Source organism: Phyllostomus hastatus, unplaced genomic scaffold (assembly GCF_019186645.2).
Source record: "Phyllostomus hastatus isolate PE091 unplaced genomic scaffold, TTU_PhHast_1.1 phas_scaffold_55, whole genome shotgun sequence".
Taxonomy (NCBI): Eukaryota; Metazoa; Chordata; class Mammalia; order Chiroptera; family Phyllostomidae; genus Phyllostomus; species Phyllostomus hastatus.
This window is the reverse complement of record NW_025334035.1, coordinates 3,887,305-3,903,582: the sequence shown is the minus strand read 5'-3', so window position 1 is coordinate 3,903,582 and position 16,278 is coordinate 3,887,305. Positions and strand designations below refer to the sequence as shown.

General features: G+C 48.9%; 2 protein-coding genes across 3 annotated transcripts; both read right to left on the bottom strand.

Moving 5' to 3' along the window:
* Positions 1 to 3: 3 nt before the first annotated feature.
* On the bottom strand, positions 4 to 3,657 carry TNFSF13 (TNF superfamily member 13). Its single transcript, XM_045824484.1, has 6 exons — positions 2,310 to 3,657; positions 1,895 to 1,973; positions 1,691 to 1,738; positions 1,435 to 1,553; positions 1,090 to 1,228; positions 4 to 827 (listed from the first exon to the last, which is right to left on the bottom strand). Exons 1-6 carry the CDS (start codon positions 2,565 to 2,567, stop codon positions 718 to 720), a joined length of 753 nt encoding a protein of 250 aa, XP_045680440.1. The 5' UTR covers positions 2,568 to 3,657; the 3' UTR covers positions 4 to 717.
* Positions 3,658 to 3,757: 100 nt separating this feature from the next.
* Positions 3,758 to 10,786, bottom strand: LOC123809355 (tumor necrosis factor ligand superfamily member 12-like). 2 transcript variants are annotated; one of them, XM_045824485.1, is made up of 7 exons: positions 10,521 to 10,786; positions 10,320 to 10,367; positions 9,721 to 9,796; positions 8,907 to 8,960; positions 8,789 to 8,824; positions 4,688 to 4,812; positions 3,758 to 4,506 (listed from the first exon to the last, which is right to left on the bottom strand). In XM_045824485.1, the coding sequence occupies exons 1-7, from the start codon at positions 10,677 to 10,679 to the stop codon at positions 4,255 to 4,257; spliced, it is 750 nt and encodes a 249-aa protein (XP_045680441.1). In that variant the 5' UTR covers positions 10,680 to 10,786; the 3' UTR covers positions 3,758 to 4,254. The 2 variants fall into 2 exon arrangements, with proteins under 2 accessions (XP_045680441.1, XP_045680442.1); XM_045824486.1 differs by having other exon boundaries at positions 10,320 to 10,364.
* Between the last annotated feature and the right edge of the window lie 5,492 nt (positions 10,787 to 16,278).

Genomic DNA, 16,278 nt, shown 5'->3' with positions numbered 1-16,278 from the left:
GGATCCGAGGTATTACTTATTCTCTTTTATTTAACTTTAAGCAGGATTTGAGCGGAAAGATGAGCTCAGGAGTGCGTCAAGACCATCATTAGGACGTACTATTTATTCATCCAAGGCTTCCCGGCGACCCGTCTCAGCCCAGAGGGGCTTGCTGCCACGCCAGGGGAATGCAGAACATTTTGGGTCCCAAGGCAAAACTTGGGGCCCAAAGAGTAATGTGGAAATGGGGATGGGGCTTTTGTGGGGTGAAGAGACAGTGGGTTCCTCGAGGGAGGTGTGGCATAGGGAACCAAGAGTTTTCCTGAGTGTAGGGAGGCTTTGTGGACTTGTGCCAACTGACAGGATGATTCTCTCAAACTGCCGCTAGATGGTGGTGCTGTTCTGGAAGCATTCCAGTGGGACCCAAAGCAGGTCTAGACAATGCCTGGCATTTTCTCTTCATCCCTCCTCAGCCCCGAGAATTTGGGGCTAAATGGGAGATAAAAGCAAGATATTCTATATTCTTAATATTCATGAAATAGAAGTCTAGGGGTAGGGGGTGGAAAGGGAAAAGGGAGGAAAAGACACAGTCGTAAGGTGTCAAGCTCAGGGTTCCAGATAAACCCAGAAGAAGCCTCTGTTCCTTCCCATTCCCTGTCCTTTGTCTAGTCAGCTTTGGCTGTCTCCCATATGTACCCACCCCACTCTTCCAGACCCAGAACCACTTTTATAACACCGTCACAGTTTCACAAACCCCAGGAAGGTTCCATGTGGAGAAAGACTAAGTTTCGCCCTCGCTCGGGGGATTATGACACTCAGAATATCCCCTTGGTGTAAGTGGAAGACACCTGAGAAAAGATAGGAAATAGATGTTCAGTGAAGCACAGCCATGGAGATACTCTGATGTGTCACTCTCCCCTAGCTTAACCTTTTCTCCACTTACTGTAAGGACCTAGTTATTCCATCCTTCATTCTTTAGATCCACCTCTATCTACATCCAGGCTTCCAACCCTCCTGTTATAGCTCTTCCACCACTACACCGAGGTCAAGAATGTCCTGCTCTTCTAACACCCATCCCCACACTGCCCCCACTGCCCACAGAGCTGTTACCTGCACTGTAGCAGCTATTGTACGCCCAGTCTGGGTTGGAAGGCATACTTCGTATACATCGGAATAGAGTCTCCTGCCTTCCCTGGCCCTCCCGAGACACCGCCTGACCCATGGTGAAAGTCACATCATGAAACAGGACCTGGCAGAAAAGGGAGGAGATAAAGAAAACAGGATGGTATAGCTCAGTTCTGGGAGGCCTCATGAACCCTGACAAGAAGCCAGAGAATCTTCTCAGTGCATGAACAGAGGGTTGAGAACCCTCAGGTTTGGGGCCTAAGGCTTTGGAAGAACAGGCTTTAAGGCCCGCAGGCCCCCATGTGAGGCTCAGTGTTTGTTTGGGGTTACCTGGCTATACAGCAGATAAACTCCAGCATCCCAGACTCGAACAACATATCCTTGGGCCTCCAGACCTCTCCCACGCTTAAGAGCTGGTTGCCACATCACCTCTGTCACATCAGAGTCCTCTGGAGGTGAGGAGTGTGGCAGTCAGGATTTCTGTGCATTCTTCCTTTTCACCTTTAAGATTCTCTTGTGCCCTGGTGCCAGCCCCAAAGTTCCCAGATCTTGCCCTGCCCCGAAATCTGTTTAAAATAGTGCTCACCCTTGGAGGTAATGTTAATGGGAACAAGGTGCAGAACTGAGTGCTTCTCTGGGGAAAGAAGGAGGAAATCTCAGCAATGCCTGCCTACCCAACTTGACAACCCCTGTTATCAGCCCTCCACCCTCACCCTGACTTGGGGTAACAGTCTCCAAGTCTTCGTGCTGCTTGATCATCTCCCACCCCTCTGCACCCTGAAGGCCTCACTCTTCTGTTTATGGGTGAGCACTGCTCTCCTTCTCCGGGATCTCTCCCCATTCTCCAGGGCTTCCAGGCTCTCAGGCCTCTGCTCATGGGAAAAGGCAGCATTAGGCTAAGGTGCAAGGGTCCCAGACAGCCTTTCCTCCCAACCCTCCCTCCACCCCAGGAATGCCTCCCATCTCTCATGCACCTTTCCCCAGCAACCTGAGTCGTGGTGCTGGCTGTCCTCCAGGATCTGGTAGGTACGTGAAGCATTAATCTTTAACAATTTCCCTTCCTGGTATGGCTGCTCCCTTGACCTCCAAACCCAGGACCCTCTCTTGCACCCACTAAAAACTTTGCAGGAGGCTGGAACCAAGAATGCCAGAGACAACCCTGCCACCGTTCCTCCTCTCCCAGACACCCTTCTCCCCTCACTCACCTGCTCCTGGAGGCTCAGCCATGGATTCCCTTCCCCATTTTCAAAGGGCCCTCCAGTCCTCTGCAGCCGGGTCAGCTCTCTCCTTAGGATTTGCAGCTCTGTTTGTTGGGTCAGCAGAGCCATGGCACAAGCCACAGCCCCCAGAGCTGCCCCCCAACTCAACCAGAGGGCAACTGAGAGTGCTGGCTCTCGGACCCTGCCCCCCATGTCTCCCAGAGGCCCTTCGGGGGCTAGAAAGGAAGGAGATGAGGCTGGCATGAGCTGGGGACCCTGCCAACAGCTGTGGCCTCAGGAGTGGATGGCAAAGAGGTGACAGAGAGGGTGGGGGTGCAGGCAGTGGTGCAGGAGGGAAGAAGGGCGTTACGCAAGGGAGAAATAAAAAGGAACTTGAGAATAAAAAGGAGGGAGGAGAAAAGCAAGCTAGGGACACCGTTGGTGCTCCTGGCACTTCTCTGTGGGGCCAGTGTTGTCTTGAGACCCCCCACCCTCTTCAAGCCTCAGGAGAATTTGGTGCCAGTCTCTGTAGGAAGCACAGGGCTGCCAGTGACACCCAGGAGGAGCGGCCAAAGCACAGGAACCCTGGGGCGGCCCCAGAAGTGGGGGAGGGAAGGTTGGCTGGCATGGGGCATGGTGCCAGGAGCGGGGATGAAGGGGCACATTGGGCCGTGTTGAGGGTCAAGGGATGAGGGTGGAAGACCCTCTGGCTCAGGCCTAGGAGTGGTCTCTGGGGAAGAGTGCTAGGAGTGACTGAAGGTAGGAAAGGAGGGGAGAGGGCCCGTGGGGAGAACCAGGGTCTCTGAAGCAAGAAACTGGCTGAGCTCTGGGGTTAAGCCCAGGCCGGGTGTGTTGGAATAAGGCCTGCGCTACTCCCTGTGCTGAACTTGGCAAATAGGACTTCCTGTTTCCCAAGAAAAGCTCTTACATAAGGTTCTGGATGAAGAGAGAAAAAGACAACCACCCTCCCACCCCTCTGCAAGCACCCTACCACTGGAGGATTGCTCTGCTGTATCCTAGGGTTGAGGTTCCCATGTTCCTGGCCCCCAGTGTCCTGCTTACTGACCCTGAAACCCCCTTGAGGCCTGCTCCTACCCCACATCCCAGCCAGGGCTTTGTGCCAGCACCTGCTGAAGGGCCCGAGGCTGCCAAGAGGAAGGGCCCATGTTCCTCCCAGCCAGGGATTTCCCACAGGAGGAAGCCCGCCTCCTAGGTAAATGAGGCTGCTTCTGCTGGACCTTGGGCAGAGGATTGATTTTTTTCCTTGGCAGTTTGCCTTTCCATCCTCTGTTCATGCCTTGGGATTGGAGGCATGTGGGTCCCCACTCCCAAGCCCGTATGCCGCCCTGGAATTCCAGATATCCTGCACCCACTCCCCAATGCTCAGACCCCCCTTCCCAGGACTCTTGGCTACCCTGAGGAGGTCCCCTAAACCCCAAATGAAAAAGAGCAACCATGGCTTATTCTCTTTAATTTCCACATATCTACATTCTGTCACAATAATAATAAAAATAATATCTGTTTTAAAAATCCACAGGGAATTATCAGGAGAGGAGCTTGTCTTGGACTCTTAGCCCTCACAGTCTCTCCGGTATCCAGCCCCTCTTAGTGCCCTCGAGGGGTACTGGGGACCCATTCTCACCCAGAGTATAGTAAACACAGTGTCCCAGAGGGCTGCGGCCAGGGTGGGGAGTCAGGATGTAACTGGGGCATCAAAAATCGGGTTCAGGAGCTAGTGAGGTGGAAAACCAGAGTTGGGGGGAGGAGTTGTCAGACGTGAACAGGAATATTTATGTGGCATGGAAAACACGTGCACAAGCCCTGGCAGCCTACCCAGGGAGAGGCAGGTCTGAGGGGAGGAGCAGCTCAGGGTGGGGCAGAGGGGACTGGGGTGCTCAGAGAGTTGTGGGGAACCAGTGACCTGGGAAAACCATCATGAGGCCAGGGCCCCTCAGTGAACTTGGAAGAGTCCAAAGTAGGTAAGGAAAGGGGCAGCCTTGAGATTGGCCCAGGGGAGCGTACGGATCCGTAAGGAGGACCCTGGCCTCAGGGGCAACAGCCCAGACACTTGGCAGAAACGGAGCTGGGACCCAGGGGAACTTGCTGCGGTGGCAGAGAACTCTTCCAGACATCGCAGGGCCAGCGTGCCATCCACTAGCAAGTCCAGTTTCAGGTAGACAGCTTTTCCCTCGTCAAAGTGCACCTGGGGGGCAGGGAGAGGGTGGTGGAGTCCAGAACACTGCTTGCCCTCGTCTCAAGTTCACATTTCCTTAGAGACCCAAATATCCTCTCCAGCCCAGACCCCAAACTCCTCCTCTCCACCCTCTAAACCAAACCCTTCTCCCTCAGTTTCTGCTTTACCCATGGTGCCAGCTGGGGCTTACCTGACAGTACAGGTAGTAGAGCCCAGCCCGGGTGACTATAAATCCCCTGCTCTGGCGGTCATAGCGAAGTGGGTTGGAGCTGTTGATTTTGGCCTCCTCCCAGCCACTCACCGTCCCGTCCACACCTGAACGTGGATGTTCAAAGACAGGGGAAAGTCCCTTCACAGGACTTTCACACATTCCCTAGACACTCATTTCGTTTATAAACCTTTAGGGCCCACCTTACCCAGAAGATATATAAATGGCCTGGGACAAGGGTGGATCCATGGCCTTTGGAGCCCACAGTGTAACGGGAAGTTATGTGAGGAAGTCCGACATATGTGACCAGAACCACACACAGCAAGTTGTCACCAGACACTTCTGGGGGGAAGAGTAGGACTGAAGGAGAAGTGTGGGGGCTTTCATACTTCGTGTCTATAGTGTTTGTCTCCTTTACTTTCAGAATGCATACATACATTACTTGAATCCCACATTATTTGGATATTAAAATAAAAGAATAAAATGGTACTCAAATGTTCATCAACTGGTTAAAGGGTAAGGAAAATTCTCCTACAACCACACAATGGCATATTATTCAGTCTTGAAAAGAAATGTCACGAACTGTGAAAACACTATGCTAAGTGCTTTCAGTCATAAAAGACAACACAGTATATGATTTCCAGGAAGTGTCCAAATAAACAAATATAGAGAGACAGAAAGTAGATTAATGGTTGCTTAGAGCTGGAAGGGGGAGGGGGTCAGAGAAATAGGGGGTAATGGCTACAGGGTACAGGCTTTCTTTCTGAGGAGATGAAAATGTTCTAAAGCTACTGTTATGATGGCCGTACAACTGTGTGAATACATGAAAACCATTTAAGTGTATACTTTAAATGGGCGAATTCTGTGGTATGTGAGAACAGCTTTATCTCACTAAAGCTGTTACAAAAAATACAGAGCTAGGATAATAGGAAACTGCAAAGAAGATAAATAATAAAATGAGAGAACAGGACCTCAAATGGCTTCCCAGGTCCCCATAGCCACCCCGTCCATCTCTCCACTCAGATCTCTCACATGCCTCCAATTCACAAGCATCCACCCACTCTGGCCTTCTTTCTGTTCCTGCTGAAAACCAAGTTCCTCGTCCCTGCAGGGCTTTGTACTGTTTTCCCCTCTTCTCAGAACACTGTGCCCTGCCTGGCACCTTCTGTCAGTCAAGTATCAACTCATCTGAGAGGCCTTCCCAGGTCACCTAGTTTAAAATAGCCAGACCCAGCCCTGGCCAGGTGGCTCAGCTGATGGGAGCACCATGCCATACACCAGAGGTTGCAGGTTCCCTTCAGGTCAGGGTGCCTGCCTAGGTTGTGGGTTTGATCCCAGGTTCTCAGTCGGGATGGGTAAGGGAGGCAACCAATTGATGTTTCTCTCTCTTTCCCTACCCTTCCTCTCTCTGTAAAATCAATAAAACATATCCTTGGGTGGGGATATTTTTAAATAATAATAAATAAAATAAAATAGCCAGACCCAGCCCTGCCACTGTTAATCTCTTCACTACATCACCCTGTTTCCTAGTGTAGCAGTCGCCAACATGGGAACTCATCTGGTTCATTTACGTATGTGGTGGTTTAGGGTCTGAGTCCCAAAAGAGGGCAGGGACAATGGTCCTGTTCCCCACTCTATCCTTGCAACTGGACCTTGGCCTGCTCTGAGTGGGTGCACAGCAAACACAGGTGGGAAGATCGAGGGAAGGATGTGCACTGGCCAACAGCTCTCTATTGGGGTTCACCAGCCACTCTCCTGGACCTCACTGGCTGGCTCTGTAGACTCAGCAGCTGCCCTCCTCAATCACTCATACTCTGCAAGCCCAGGGCCTCATCCTTATTACTCTCTCAAGGAAAATGTAATGTTCTCTAGGCATTTTCATCCTCACCTATGGGTTACCAAGGCCTTTACCCTGCAGGCTCTGATCCAGTCTCCAGCCCTGCCCCTTCGTGCCCTGCCAACTGTGTCCACCTAAATAGCCCCAGGCACATCAATCTCATCTCAACCAAAACTGAGCTTGCCCCACCCCCTAAACTTGCTCTGTTGTCTGCATTCCACATTGGGCTCATGGTTCTACCTCCCACCAGGTACCATACCTCCTTCTCCTTCACCAACTTTATTTACCCATCACTACCAGCTCCTAGCAACCTTGCCACCCATCTCCCTTCCAGTATGGCCCCTGCCACTCCTCCCTGAGACTCTTCTCAGCCTCTCCTCTTTAACCCCATTTCCAGCCTTGCTTGCTCACATAAACCATGTCCAGTATACAAGCACCCTGGAACTTGGTCCAAATCCCAGTTCCACCGCTTAGCATCATCACGACCTCGGACAAGTTAAGTAACCTCCATCTACACAATGATCAGAATATCTTCCTGTTAGGACTAAGATTGTACTCTCAATAAATGTTAGCTAAGATTAATGTAGTATTCCTTATCACTAAAAGGATCAAACTTTTCCTTGGTTCACATCCCCCTCTAAAGCTGTAATGGGAACTTATGTGAAGAAGTCTGACATATGTGACCAGAACCGCACACAGCAAGTTGTCACCAGCCATTTTTCTGTTCCTTTTATGGAGAAACATTTGGAAAGGATGGTCACTGTCTCCAATTCCTATTTCAGATTTTCTCGTAACCCAGTCCATGCTGACTTCCGTCCTAATATATGCCACAGAAACGACCCTTGTCAAGGTCACCAGTTGACTTTTAATATTAGCAAACCCAGCAGTCATTTCTCTGTTCTCATCTCATGTGACCTGTTAGCTGCATTCAACACAGACAGCCACATCCTTCTTGAAACTGTGTCTTATCTTAGGTTCCATGACACTACCCTCCCCGGGTTTTTTCCCCTCTCTCTGGCTGCTTCTCAGTCTCTCATGGGTTTTCCTCCTGTGCTCCACTTCTAGATGCCCAAGAGCCTCAGGGCTTCTCTGGTGGGGCCCTTCTTTCCACTGGTGTTTCATCCAGTCCTGCAGCTTTAAACACCATCCAGATGGTGATGACTCCTGACTTTTTTGGTTCTGACCTAGGCTGAGCTTGTCTACTATGTCCAGACATCTATTTGTGGAGCTCACTTTTATTATTACCTATCTGCTTGTTTATTATCGGATCTCAAATTTAATTATTAATTTACACACCTCTCAACACATTTCTTCCCTGGGGTACCCTATTTTAGCAAACAGCATAATTATTCCCAAAGATGCCCAACTTAAAAATCTAGAAGTCATTTCTGATTCCTCCCTTTCCCTTATCCTACATGTCCAACCCACAAGCATGCCCTGTCTTCAGGCCACATTCTGAATCTACCTACTTCTCTCTATCTCAGTTGCCAACCTCCTTGACCAAGTCACCTTCACGTCTTGTCTCCTGGCCTGTCACATGGAAGGACATTCCAGGTCAGGGAACAGTATGTGCAAAGTCCAGAATAGGCATATTGGTGGGGGAGGGGAGTCAGCCCAACAAGTTTGGAGCATGCATAAGGATGTGCAGGGAAAGGAGGCTGGGATCATGGCAGCCTAGAAGCCAAGCAGAGAAGCAAGGGGATAATGAAAATGAGGTTTGCAGGGCTTCGCTTGGCAGTACAGGTGGGACAGGGTAGAGGGTGGGAGAATCTGGAATGGGAAAAGGATTAGAGATTGGATTTCAGGTTCTGATGTCGGTGGTGCTGAAGTAGGGGTAGGGTAGGGATGGAAAAGAAGAGTAGAGACCAGAAGGATTTTGAGAAAAATGACCACAGCATGAAGAGTCAGAGTACATGGAGGGAAAAGAAGAAAAAAAAAAGCAAAGGTGCTTCTTGAAGAAGAGTGAGGGCTGAAGGAGAAGCCGGCCTGGTGGTTTGGTGGGGGAATCTGCCTAGGTTCTGGGTGGGGAAGGGGTCCCCCTGGAGTCCCATGCCTGTGTCATAGAGAAAGTCCAAGTTTGCGAGCTGAGAGAACTGAACCCTGAGGACTTTCCCAGACTGGATTCCAAGGTTCTGAGGCTGAAGGCAGGGATGAGGGTGGTCAAAGTTTTGAGGGGCCCCTTTTCTAGGAGGCCAGTGCTGTGGGGGTCAGGGAAAAGCTCAGAGGTGGGGATAGGTCTCACCCACCCGCTTGTATGCCGTCCTGTCCGAGCTGTGGGTGAACTGTAAAACATAGGAAAGGGGTGGTGAGACCTGCCCTGTCCCTCTGCCACCCATCCCTGGGCATGGCTCACCCATCACCTACCTTCATAGTGGGCTGCGATCACTCGGCGAGCCCGCGTTTTCCGGTCTCTAGGTGCTGAAAATCAAGGAAACACAGATGGGCAAAGCAGGCAACCACATGTGTTGGGGATCAGGAACTACTCCCCCAGCCTCAGTCCCCTCTGAGGACCCTGGCACCCTTATTCACATCCAGACTCAAAACCTCAGGCCTTATCTTCCTACATAAGTAGAGTGACTGTAATTTATTGTTCAACTTGGGATGATTCTAAGAGAAAAGGGGGTGTTATTAATAATCACACTGAGCCCTGATGGTTATGGCTCAGTGGGTTCGGTGTTGTCCCACAAACCGAAAGGTCACTGGTTCAATTCCTGGTCAGGGCACATGTCTGGGTTGTGGGCCAGGTTCCCATTTGGGGGCAAGTGAAAGGCAACCGATTGATGTTTCCCTCCCTCTCTTTCTCCCTCCCTTCCTAAAAATAAATAAAATTTTAATAATAATAATAATAATAATAATAATAATAACAATCATCCTGAGATAGCAGTCCTAAGCCAGGAGAGTCCTTCATACACTGGATACACGGTCACATGGTTACCCCACTCATGAACTTCTTTGCCGATTGGAGCCCAGGATTCTGAGTTCCCCCACCTTGCCTACATCCTGACTCTGAATCCCCCTTTTATTCTCTGTGTCTCAGTTTCTCCAACCATAGTGAGGATAATGGTTTTTAATCTGCCCACTTCATGGGGCTATTATAATGAACAAAAGCAATAATGAATCCAGAAGCTACCACAGACCAGCCACTATGTCCCTAAAGTTGGGATAAAGGGATGCTCACCATTTCTGCGACGCCGAACCAATTGTTTCAGGAAAGGCCCTGGATCCTGGCTCTCCTCTGACAGGGGACTCAGTTCCTAGGGGAATTGAGGGCGGAGCTAAGTCAGAGTCTCACTACGGATTCCCAAAACATGAACTGAGACTGACAGGGGCCATTGGGAGAGCCAAGACAGGCGCAGAAGTCTTAGGGGACAGAGCCCCCAGCCAAGTATGGCTGAGGCCAGGTTCCTGGGGTCAGGTCTCAGCCCTCACCCCTTCCAGAGACCAGCCACACTTCCCCACCTCACAACCAGCACAGACCCTGCATGCAATTGGCACATTGCACACACGCCCACACCCAGTCAGAATGCACAGAGGGCACACGCCCTGCACACACAACCAGCATCCCTCTTCCACAGCGGGTTACGAAATCTCACACTCCCACTTGGCCCGCAGCCAATAACACTTGGTATGCAGGTGACACAAACCTCTTACACACGGTTGTCACCCTTTCTCTCTCGCCCACGAATGGCTGACACGGCCAGGGCACTTCCTGCATCCTCAGCTCACACACACTTCACACGTCCAGCAGCCTGCAGTCAAGCATCCACACCAACTCACCAGAGGGTCCTGGTCCTCTTCTACCAGTTCCCGCAGGGAAGGCTCCTGCTGGGAAGGAGGTAGTGTCACTCTGTCCTCCACCTGACATCTCACCCTCTACCCATCTTCCTGGCCCCTTGCCCTCAGTCCACCAGCCTCATCAACTGCTTCTTAGATTTTGTTCCTAATCTACCCAGGGAGGGGTGTGCAGCAGGGCCTCACCTGGGCAGACCACGATGCTCGGCTCCCCAGGCTGACCACGGCCAGCAGGAGGCCAAGGCAGGCAAGCACCAGGCCCAGGCCCAGCATGAGTGGGGCCAGCAGGGCGGTGCCCGGCTCCCCCCTGCGCCCCCTCGGCCTCTGGCTCCGACGGGCAGCCATGGGGGCGGGGGCTCTGCCTGCCTCACCGCCCCCCCATCCCGGGACCCAAGGGATCGGGGGAGGGGGAGCCGGTGGGCGGATCAGGCTGTGGAGAGGGAGGGGCAAGGGAAACCAGGCGGGAGGGCGGGGATGAGGACAGGAAGCCGGACACTGTTTGTGTGATTAAACTCAGAACCCGTGGAGCGCTCTGCACCGAGCGAGTGCTCACCTCCTGTGTGTCCCCACAGAGCGATTCCCTGCGAAGAGGCACACATCGCCTGGGCGTGTAAAAGCAGGGGCGACCTTTGAGTATGCAGTCAAGGGCTCTCCACGCAGACCTCCAGAGAGAGGAAGAAAGGCAGAAATAAGCAGAAATTCCACCCAAGTTCTTACGCGAGTGGTCAGGCGGCGAGACCCCTGCAACTCCTATGATCTAGTCCTGCCCAAACAAAATGATTGATTTAGGGCTCCCAGACCAACGTAACTAGGCAGTGTGTGGCTGGTCTTATTATTCCCTCAGTCAACATGGTGAGGACCAAGACACATTTGGATTTTATCAGCTGCACCTAAAGACAGCGCTGTCCTGCAAGTAACTGGGAAGGAGACAGAGGACGTCACTAACACGGGTCGTGTTTTTACTTCTTTCGGCAAATCAATTGGTGGTTGATTTCAACTTCAGAGGCCTGCAGTTTGATTAAACTTCTCTAAGAATGCCAGATTCCCCCTCACCACTGCCACTACTAACCCCAGTGTGTTCTCCAAAGGCACTTACCGGGAAACACAAGGGCCCCTTCAGCTAATAATAGGGCTGACTGAGCTCAAGGTGGAGCTACATGAGCTCTATAAAAGAATTTAGGAAAAGCTGGACCCTATTTTTTGCCATGGAAACACTTGTAAACAGTAAGGCCCTCACAAGTTCATTTCACCTGTGCTGTTAGAGAGAGATGCAGGGGGGAGAGAGAGGGAGAGGGAGAGGGAGAGGAGAAAAGAGGGAGAGGGAGAGAGGCCTGGTTTTGTTGCCCCACTTCTTTGTGCAGTCACTGGTTGCTCCCATCCCCACAGCCTTGGCACCTCATTGGGAGGGCGATCCAACCACAGCTGAGCTAACCAGCCAGGGCCAGACCATCTTTGCTAATGAGGATATTAACTGCCTGCGTTCCCTTTATTTCTTTCTTAGTTGTCACAGCTGATAATGATTTATTTGGCTACTGTCTACCCAACTACACTGTAAAATGTAAAATGACATATTTCTTGGTTCATGTGCTTATTGTCTGCCTCTAGAATGTAAACTCTATGATGACATTATTTATTACTATATTGTCAGCACCTCATCAGATCTGGGCTCTGCTAACAGCACTAGAACAACCTGTTGATAAGACAAAGTTTATTTCTTATCCCTTAACAGTCTGACAATGCCTCCTAGGGAGATGGGCAAGGCCGCATTTACGGAGACTTTGAAGTTTGGTTTAAGACAAGTCTTCCCATCACTATGCTATACACCTAAAACTAATACAGAGCAATACTGAATATAAACTCTAATTGAAAGAAAAAAAGAGACAGGTCTGTCCAATCTGGGGTAAGAGTACCTGAATGGGGAGTTGTTTAGGGTTGCTTAAGTGTTATAGTGTAGTCATTTAGAATGAACACAGAAAAATGAAGGTTTCGAGGTGAGGCATTCAGTCCTATGGTGAAACTGTCAGTTGACGCTGTCTGTTGAAGAGCTGGTGGGTCTTTCAGGAAGTTCCCGGAATAAGTAATAAAGTTAATTTTCAATATTCATCTTAAATGTAAAAGCTTCCAAATAATAGTTGTGCCAATGAAGACCGTGGAATAGTCATGTTAATATAGATGTGACTTGTGTGAGTATACATAGTTTTCAGTTCTGAACCTACTGCAGTGCCTTGGATGTAATAGATGTTTAAGAGACACTTGTTAGTTGATTGAATTGAAAGCTCCAAGGGGACAAGGGACTAATACATCTTTTCCTCTGTTTATATTCCATGCCTAGTGCAGTGTCTACAAAACAGGGAGCACTCAATAAATATTTCTTTCTTTTTTATATATGTTTTTATAAATCCACTTTTATTTATTTGTTTTTCAATAAATTTAAATCCTTTAGGGGTACAGCATTATATGTATTCCATGACCAATGGCCTTAGCAGGAAGGTTGCTTCAGAATTAGACGCGAACCATCCACTGTTTCTGGTAGCACAAATTTCCTTTCCCCAGGTCACTCTGGTTTTGTTCGGTTTGCCACCAGGCATTGCTGTGTTGTTCTTTTTCTTGTACACATAAGCACATCACTTGCCTAGATAGAATTCAGTGTCATCTTGACAATAAACACCTTAAATTTTCAGAAGAGCTGTGTGCTCCCCCAAGTTCCAGAGACTCTGCTGATAGCCAGCAAAAATGGCCTGGGAACACAGCCTTTCAGACAGATATATTTGTGTGTTTTTTTAAGGTTTTATTTATTTATTTTTACAGAGAAAGGAAGGGAGGGAGGAAGAGAGGGAGGGAACCATCAATGTGTGGTTGCCTCTCACATGGCCCCCACTGGGGACCTGGCCTGCAACCCAGGCATGTGCCCTGACTGGGAATTGAACTGGCGACCCCCTAGTTAGCAGCCAGAGCTCAATCCACTGAGCTACACCAGTCAGGGCCATTTGTTGTTTGAGAAGTTCTGTTCCCTCCTGGCAGGCCTCCACAGGCTCCTGGATGGCAGAAAGAGCTCATTAAATATTTCTTGAATGAGTGAATGAATGAATGAATGAATGGATTCTAATTGGCATTTTTTTTAAAGATTTTACTATTTTTTAGATTTTATTTATTTATTTTTAGAGAGGGAAGGGAGGGAGAAAGAGAGAGAGAGAAACATCAATGTGTGGTTGCTGGGGGTTATGGCCTGCAACCCAGGTATGTGCCCTGACTGGGAATCGAACCTGCAATGCTTTGGTTCACAGCCCGCACTCAGTCCACTGAGCTACACCAGCCAGGGCGGCATTTTTAAAAAATATTTTTAAAATTTATTTTTAGAGAGGGGAAGGAAGTGAGAAAGAGAGGGAGAGAAATATCAATGTGTGGTTGCCCCCCATGTGACCCCCACAGGGGATCTGGCCCACAACCCAGGCATGTGTCCTGACTGAGAATTGAACCAGTGACCTTTGGGTTCACAGGCCAGCTCTCACTCCACAGAGCTACACCAGCCAGAGAGGTAGTTCTTTATTAAATATTATCAAAGATCACCATGCATGTAAGGAGAACCAGCAGCATGCAAAGACCAAAATAAATAAACAAACAAAAAACCTGACACTGGATGTAACAGAGTTAATTCAGAGTACAAAGAGAGCTACCTAATATACTTAAAGAGATTCAAGAAGACAAAACATCTATAAAACAAGAACTGCATGCTTTATGAAAAAAAATTTAGAGAAAGAAATATTTCTCAAACTCCAAAAGTGTGGTTGCAGCCCTGGCTGGTGTAGCTCAGTGGATTGAGCGTGGGCTGCAAACCAAAGCGTCGCAGGTTCGATTCCCAGCCAGGGTGCATGCCTAGGTTGTAGGCCGTAACCCTCAGCAACCGCACATTGATGTTTCTCTCTCTATCTATCTATCTATCTATCTATCTATCTCTATCTCTCTCCCTTCCCTCTCTAAAAATAAATAAATAAAATCTTAAAAAAAAGTGTGGTTGCAAAAATAAAATATTCAAAGGATTAAGACATAGAGTTGACAGGGGAAAATCTTAAAAGCATAGAGCAAAAATATGAAAAGACAGAGATCAGAGGGAAAAAATAACAAACACAGGACCAATCCAGAAAGACCAAATGGTCATCAGGAATCACAGAACATAAATTTGAATAAAGTGAAGAAGGGGAAAATATCTTAGAAACAAATACATAATTTCCAGAACCTGATAGACATGTCTTCATTCTAAAAGGATTTATTTTATATTCCAAACAATTAATAAAAAAAATCATCCATATCTAGATTCTTCCTCATGAAATTTTTAGAACATCATATAGGATCCTGGCTTGCCTAGCTCAGTGGATTGAGCACAGGCCTGCAAACCAGAGGGTTGCTGGTTCAATTCCCAGTCTAGGGCACATGCCTGGGTTGCAGGCCAGCTCCCCAGTAGGAGGGTGTGTGAGAGACAACCACACATTAATGTTTCTATCCCTCTCTTTTTCCTTCTCTTCCCCTCTCTGTAAAAATTAATAAATAAAATCTTTTAAAAAATAATCAAAATGAGTATATACTTTGTTCCCTCAATAACACCGAAATTGACTTTTGGCAAGATGGAGGCATAGGTGGACGCACCGTACGTCCATGCACAACCAAGATTAGAACAACAACAACAATTGAGGGGCAGAATAACACCCAAAACTGATAGAGAATTTACCTGAATGGAAGTCGGACGTCCAAGAAGTTGAAGTAGAGCCATTCATCCAGACCGGTAGGCGGGGCGAAGAGGAGCAGCTGGGCACGGGTCACGGCGCGCAGAGAACAGAGAGAACTGGGCGCATAAGGCAACCGGGAGCGCGTAAGGCATCCGGGGTGCACAAGATCACAGTGGGTGGACCCTGAGTACGCAAGCGGCAGCTGGCGGACCCAGTGAGGCGGTGATTGTGGACCAGGGCAGAGCACGTAACCCAGGATCCCAGAGAAGGGACTGAGGTCCCAGGAGAATGGAGCTACCACCATTGTTCCCTCTTGCCCCCACATACAATGTCACAATCTAGCGACTGGGGTGCCCAGCCCCCATGAACACCTAAGGCTCCGCCCCTCACCGGAACAGGAGCGACCAGACCCCCCCCCAAAAAAGAGAGAGAGAGAGACATGTCTCAAACAGAAGAACAGATCAATGCCCCAGGACTCATTATTTTGAGTGACTAAGAGATAGCTAATCTATCAGATGCACAGTTCAAAACACTGGTGATCAGGAAGCTCACAGAATTGGTTGATTTTGGGTGCAAATTAGATGAAAAAATACAAGGTACCATAAAAGAGATGAAGGAAGATACATGGAGAACCAATAATGATGGGAGGAAACTGGGACTCAAAACAATAGAATGGACCAGAAGGAAGAAAGAAACAACCAAAAAGGAAAGACTGGAGAAATAAGAATTCAAAAAAACGAGGAGACGCTTAGGAACCTCCAGGACATCTTTAAACATTCCAACATCCGAATTATAGGGGTACCAGAAGGGAAAGAGGAAAAGCAACAGATTGAACATGTATTTGAAAAAATAATAAAGGAGAACTTCCCCATTCTGGCAAAGGAAATAGACTTCCAGGAAATCCAGAAAGCTCAGAGAGCCCCAAAGAAGTTGGACCCAAGAAGAAACACGCCAAGGCACATCATAATTACATTAGCCAAGGTAAAAATGAAGGAGAGAATCCTAGAAGCAGCAAGAGATAAGGGGACAGTAACCTACAAAGGAGTTCCCATCAGACTGTCAACTGATTTCTCAAAAGAGACCTTGCAGGCAAGAAGGGGCTGGAAAGAAGTATTCCAAGTCATGAAAGACAAGGACCTATATCCCAGATTACTCTATCCAGCAAAGCTTTCATTTAGAATGGAAGGGCAGATAAAGTGCTTCTCAGATAAGGTCAAGTTAAA

Excerpts from the sequence above, each read along its gene's own strand:
- LOC123809355 (XM_045824485.1), bottom strand. The coding sequence starts at position 10,679 with ATGGCTGCCCGTCGGAGCCAGAGGCCGAGGGGGCGCAGGGGGGAGCCG. Across the intron at positions 10,368-10,520 it reads GAGCATCGTGGTCTGCCCAG|CAGGAGCCTTCCCTGCGGGA; the intron begins GTGAGGCCCTGC and ends CCTCCTTCCCAG. Across the intron at positions 8,825-8,906 it reads GATCGCAGCCCACTATGAAG|TTCACCCACAGCTCGGACAG; the intron begins GTAGGTGATGGG and ends TATGTTTTACAG.
- TNFSF13 (XM_045824484.1), bottom strand. The coding sequence starts at position 2,567 with ATGCCAGCCTCATCTCCTTCCTTTCTAGCCCCCGAAGGGCCTCTGGGA. Across the intron at positions 1,974-2,309 it reads GGCTGAGCCTCCAGGAGCAG|AGGCCTGAGAGCCTGGAAGC; the intron begins GTGAGTGAGGGG and ends TCCCATGAGCAG. Across the intron at positions 1,739-1,894 it reads GCTCACCCATAAACAGAAGA|AGAAGCACTCAGTTCTGCAC; the intron begins GTGAGGCCTTCA and ends TTCTTTCCCCAG.